Genomic DNA, 6360 nt, shown 5'->3' on the forward strand with positions numbered 1-6360 from the left:
TCATTCACAACTTCCATGGAACTTAGACTTTCTTCATATAATTCTTCTTGGCCATTCAGTTGTTTAGTAGTACTACCATCATTCTTATTTCTTCCTTGCTGGTTTCTGCTAATCTCAAAGTGACCTTTTCCCTATTTTGGAGTCTTTTTGGCATTTTTATTCTTTTTCTTCTTGGTACTAGTTTTTACTTTTATGTTGTTGTCCCCATTCTTGCTATCTGCTAACACTTCACCTTCCTTTCATTTGTCTTGGTTTTGTTGGTTATGAGGTCATTTTTTTATCTCCACCACATCCACTGTGTTTCCTTCTAGAGTTTCCTTGTTCTTGTTCCTCTTTCTTTTTCCTTCCTTTTTTTTTCTCTCCATTAGGTGTAGCAGGTTCTTCTTCATTCCGCTTCAAAGATACAATCTTTTTGCTTGTGTTGCTAGTTCGTCCTTCTTCCCATATATTTGATACTTCAGGCGACGCAGAGATATTTTTTTCCTTGCAATTCTGTCGCCATTGTTATTGATATTGGTCCCTCTTTAACTTCTGCTATATTCTTCGTTTGAACAAATCTGCACTGGATTATTGAGTGTTCCAGAATCTTACAATGTCTACAATATTTAGGAACATTTTCATATTCCAGCTTCTGAGTATATCCTTTTAATGGATTCTTTTCCTCTTCGGATCCACCCATACAGAGTTTATCTTGGGTTTTATAAGGTCAACCTCAACTCTAACCTTAGCCATACTCAGTCGAGTTCGATAGTCTGTGGCTATATCCATACTGATAGGAGTTTCAACCGGACCAAGAACTTATTTCACATAGTTCCAAGTATGGCACTGATAAGGTAGCCCAGGAAGTAATACCCATACAGGAGAATTGGAGAGTCTTCCTCGGGTTTAAAGTCAGGGGTCCATTTTTTGAGCCACATTTGCTGCCCCTCAATATCAATTGTTCGCTTGTACCCAACACTTTTAAAGTGTTCTTCAACAAATAATCGATAAAGACAATGCTAATTTTTCCGATTTGACTCGGTTTATCAATTTGATACAATTTGTTGGTATTTTTTTTTTACATTCCTATGTTTCATCCATTTTTTAAAAATTATCTTTTCATAAGAAAATGAAAAAAAAAATGAGAAAAAATATTGACACTCACTATGAAAGACTCCTGCTAATACTATTATTACTAAGACTAGAAGCCTCGATTACTTCACACAATTAAAATGCTTATATTTATAATCCTGAAGAGAAGCTGAACATTATTTCTCTGAATTAACTATCCCAAGATGCTTACCCATAAGTCGCTATCTTTAGGTTTCCTACGGAAATTTTTGTAAGGTTATTGTATATAACAAATTTAAATTAGCATAACAATTATTAATAAGAGTAGAAATTTGTTATTACGATATTCCAAGAAAGTCCGGCTTACTTGGAGAAGACGGCGTATTTCATATAAGCATACGTGGAGGAAATTTGTCAGACGAATATTAAAAAGACTCTGAAACATTTCACCACTTCCCCCGCTCACAAAGTGACAAAAAAAATAACACCCACCACTCAAACTAATAATGGGAAACATACTGCTAAAATATGGCCGAAATAATTCAGAACTTAATCAAGCACAAGAAATTGCAGTGACAGAATTACCAGATGAACATCAAAATTTCACCTGTGAAATTTGTATCGAGCCAATGTCGTTACCCGACAGAAAATTTAAGAACCAAAATCGTTGTGTTCATCCATTTTGTATCGACTGTATTGAAAAATACATTTCCGTCAAGCTAGAGGACAATATCGGCGACATTCCATGTCCCTCTCTGAATTGTAGCCAGTTTTTGGACCCTATTTCTTGTAGGAATCTTTTGGGTCCTCACCTGTTTGTTAAATGGTGCGATGTGTTGGGTGAGTCCTCTGTTTTAGGGTTGGCGCAATGTTATTGTCCGAATAGGAACTGTTCGGCTTTGATTTTGAACGAGTGTGGTGAAAATGCAAAGCGATCGAAGTGCCCTAATTGCAAGAGGTTATTTTGCTTTCGCTGCAAGCTTCCATGGCACGCTGGATTACGCTGTGAAGAGAGTGGGGGACTGAGGGACGAAAACGATATCGCTTTTCGTGTGCTTGCTAAGAGTAAAAAGTGGAAGAGGTGTCCTCAGTGTCGCCACTTTGTTGAACTTAATGAAGGTTGCAAATTTGTCACCTGCAGGTTAGTTTGTTGTTTCCTCTCCTCTTCCCTTTTTAATATAAAATCGTTTTATTCTTTGCTTAGGGTTATATGTTAACAGATATATATGAGAAATCTCATCTTAAATTGGGATGAATTACAACTTGTGGGGTTTGGATTATACAGGAGTCTGAACCTTTTGCAAATTGTTTTGGTATTAATGAATTTGTTTTTGCAAACCCTGATAGTAGTATTGAGCTATGGTTAAGTTGGATTCTTTTTTGTTTGTTTTGTTGAGAAGAATTAGGGAGCAGTAAAACCCTATGGTGGGCTTTCTGCGGCACACATCCGGATAAGTTAGATTAGTCGGACTAGTGGGTACCTAACTCCAGATAGTTAAACCAAGGGAGGGACGGAGGGACGAAGGGACAAACAATCATGCAAATATTTAGTATCAATTTGAAAGGGGTCCAAATAGAGCAGAAGTTCGGGATTGATGCATATGTGATTGAGTTATAACGTTTCAATTCCAGGTGAAGAATGTGGACAGGAAAGGCAGGACTTTGAGGACTTGCATTTAGCTATCATAACCAAAAGAAGAAAGAAAAAAGGATGAAATATTGATCCCTCCCCTTCAATCTATGGCTCCATGGAGCGAGGACCAAAAAGCTTCTGTTTGGCAGCAGAATCGTTAGCTATCATTGGTAAAGGGTCGTAATCTTGTATATCACTGTATACCTAGTTAGTAAATCTTTTAAGACCTGTGCTTGATGGGATTTGGAGATGGTGCAATACCGGTAATCTGAATCAGGAATTTCCGTATTTTCACAAACAGGGATAAATTGCTAATATGCTGCTGATTAGCGAGCTTCAAAATAAGGCTTGAAAAGCCCTATAAAACCTTAGGCCTATAAATCTAGCAATTATAAATGTTATACAATGTTAGGCTGCTTATATGAAGGGTACAAGATATTATGTGGAAGCATCTATAGTTTTCTGGGCGGACTTGTATATCTCTAATATGAGCAGATAAATCATCTTATACATAGTAAGGAAATTAATATGAAAAGAAAATTATCTAATATATCTGTAATGCCACTTAATTCGATACAATACCGAGCATTCTCAGCTTCGACTTATCTGAGATTGCAGTTGCTATATTTTTCTCAGTTGACATTGATAGGGGTTGATCATATCGACCGTTATAGGAAGGATGAACTGGGCATGAGGACAACATAACATTTGAATCCCCTAAACTAGATCACGTATCTACCATCTACTATGTTGATCTGCCAAATTTAGTCTTATTAATGGTCCAGTTAATATTTTCCAGTTGTAGACAGACCTTTTCTTCAAAAGTTATTCAAGTATTCGGCTCTAATTGAATACTTATATCCTTACCAATTGAAATGTTTGCTTTTCAACTGTATTTACTTTTCCGCACAAGTATATCCTTTTATTTTATCGTGTTTACTTTTCTTTGGGAAAAAAACTTGGGAGAAGTTAGCAGCAATGAACACTGAGCATGGGATTTTATGCGAGATAATCAAGCTTGGCCTCCGTATATTCGAGTTTAGATTTCATCTACCGGTAAAAATAACTTATAAAAGAAAAAACAAAAAAAGAAAAGAAGAGGTTATGAAGCCAAATAAATGTTATGGGAGGAAAAGAATTTGCTCATTAGTAGTATATTTTTTAATATACCAGGTTTATGACATAAGATATTAGCATACCTGAGTTATTAGATGCTTAATGTTTTCGTATTCTAATCCTGACAACACCTCATGATTCAGCAATTTGTGATCTTATCATGATTTAATATACTCTCCTATGCATTTCTTCCATTCTTCTGATTTTGTTCAGTTCTGAGGCCTTATAAAGGCACGCAGTCCTTGAGAAAGATGTGTTGTGTGAATTTGATTGACATTGTCATACCTGTGCTCTGTTAAAATATTGCACTCTTTTTAGAATTCAAAAAAATAACTCTTTTTGTGATATTAAACCATAAGATGGGGAGAAATGGTTTAAACTTTCAAGTATGTTACTTTAATCTGATTCTCTTTTTCATCTGGATGTAGGTGTGATGCCCTTTTCTGCTACAACTGCGGAAGACGAGTTAATGGGTACAGGTGTGATTGTGATTCTAGGCACTCCAGATATTTGATTTGTTCTCTGTTTTCATTTGTTATCCTATTTCTCCTTTTCGTCTGCTTGAATGCCTGGAATGTCTATCACTATACTAGTAGAAGGCTTAAAAACTAGACTTGTGTATAGGCATTTACCTCTATTATCTTTGAGGTTCAGTGAGAAATATTAGAAAATTTGCACGCTGTGTGCACTTGAGGCAGAGAAAACAGCGTAAACAAGAAAACAGAAACCACAAAGGAAGTTTGGACAGATGGAATCTAAGTAGAGTTAAGTTCTCACAGATTATTGACTTGCTAATTCAAATTGTTTCAAAAGCCAGCTATGGTTTTCTGTTGCAAAATGTTTGCAGCTACTGCATCCATTCAAATATATTTCTAATGTGAATTTCCAAGTCTCTTCCAAGCTCCCGCAATCCCGTCTAGGGAAAAGAGAGTTAGCTGCTCAACGTCAACATACACTACTTGAGATTATTTTCTTTTGCCAAACAGTGTGAAATAACATGACATGTATAAGCAACATCTAAATAATAACACGTAAAATGACCAAAACCCTTTTTAACTTGCTTAGTTTACTACTCCCTCTGTTTTATATTAAATGAGGTACTTTCCTTTTTAGTCTGTTTCAAAATAAATGACACATTTCTAAATTTGGAAATAATTCAACTTTAAACTCTTTCATTTTATCTATTTACCCTTAATGAGAAGCTTTTATAGCCACACAAATGTCATGGCCCCACAAACTTTTTACCCCTTAAGCTTTTAAGACCACAAGTTTCAAAAGTCTTCCTCTTTTTTCTTAAACTCCATGCCGAGTCAAACTACCTCATATAATATGAAACGTAGAGAGTATCTCTTAAGTTGTTATTTCCCATGCGTTTCTAATGCTCCCTATTAGAATTTTTTTCATTCCCAAAACTCGAACATGATACTTTTGGTTAGGGGTGTACATAGACTTGGTTCGGATTTTACAATTACCAAACCAAACCAATTGTGTCGGGTTATTAAATCTAAAGACCAAATCAAACCAATAAAACTCGGGTTTTTCAATCTCGGTTTTTCGGGTTTTTTTCCCCCGGTAAAATCTTCGTAGAACAAAATATATAATGTATGCTCAAAATATTTCTTTAATCCTAATAAGATACAATTATATAAAGTATTTTCCAAGAAAATAATACAAAATATGAGATGTGTCATGGCGTTATCCTAAAATATTCAACAATAAAGACAATAAAATTAGTTAATTTAAATATTGCTAATTAAAAAATCATAATAAAAATAAACATAATCTAAAAGTACTAACTCATGCTAAAATAAATAGACTAATAAGGGAGTATTAATTACATGACTAAACGCTAAAGAAAAATAAAAATAGGTTATGCATTTTTATCTAAATTATTGCAAAATAAAAAATAGATATTCAATACATTCTCGTTCGTAATATTGAATTGAATGTCTTTTGTTAGCATTAATATTGATTTAATTTTGGTTTGGGCTTTTGTTAGTATTATTTAATTTACTAATATTAATGGATATAAAACTTATTGAAACATTCAAAAGTTCTAAGTCCAACTTTGAAATAATACCTTAAAAGATAAAATTATGAATTTTTTTAAGAAATAGTTATAAATTACATCACAATAAGTATATTTATATATTAAATATATCTAAAATTTCTATATATGTAATGTTAGGTTGGTTTGGTTTCGGTTTGACTTTCTTTAGTTAAAACCAAACCAAACCAATTATGGTCGGGTTTTTTTTCCAACACCAAACCAAACCATTGTCGGGTTTTTTTTCTCGGTTTGACTCGGATTATCGGATTGATGCAGTTTGTCGGTTTCCTTTGTACACCCCTACTTCTGGTTAAGGATGTATGAATCATATCTATTCCATACAAAAACAAAAAATTTTCTTTTATGCGTCGGTGTTTTAGATTGTGACAAATAAAGTAGCCTTTCTTTACGCAAAGAAAAAATGTATAGAGAAGTGAATGGTAAGCATACCACTCCCGCAAGAACTAAGCAATGTTTTTCTTTCTTCCAAAGAGGGATGAATATCACAAAC

The 6360-nt window shown here is 34.2% G+C and overlaps 2 protein-coding genes across 2 annotated transcripts in view; one reads left to right on the plus strand and one right to left on the minus strand.

Annotated features, from left to right (window-relative positions):
* Positions 1 to 1509: 1509 nt before the first annotated feature.
* On the plus strand, positions 1510 to 4615 carry LOC104231011 (E3 ubiquitin-protein ligase RSL1-like). Its single transcript, XM_009783934.2, has 2 exons — positions 1510 to 2191; positions 4228 to 4615. Exons 1-2 carry the CDS (start codon positions 1557 to 1559, stop codon positions 4409 to 4411), a joined length of 819 nt encoding a protein of 272 aa, XP_009782236.1. The 5' UTR covers positions 1510 to 1556; the 3' UTR covers positions 4412 to 4615.
* A 1737-nt stretch (positions 4616 to 6352) lies between these two features.
* LOC104233259 (germin-like protein subfamily 1 member 20) overlaps positions 6353 to 6360 on the minus strand; it is a 1050-nt gene continuing 1042 nt past the window's right edge. The window contains exon 2 of the mRNA XM_009786631.2: positions 6353 to 6360. This exon is cut by the window's right edge and continues 724 nt beyond it. The gene's annotated coding sequence lies outside the window, so the exon portion shown is untranslated.

Source organism: Nicotiana sylvestris, chromosome 1 (assembly GCF_000393655.2).
Source record: "Nicotiana sylvestris chromosome 1, ASM39365v2, whole genome shotgun sequence".
Taxonomy (NCBI): Eukaryota; Viridiplantae; Streptophyta; class Magnoliopsida; order Solanales; family Solanaceae; genus Nicotiana; species Nicotiana sylvestris.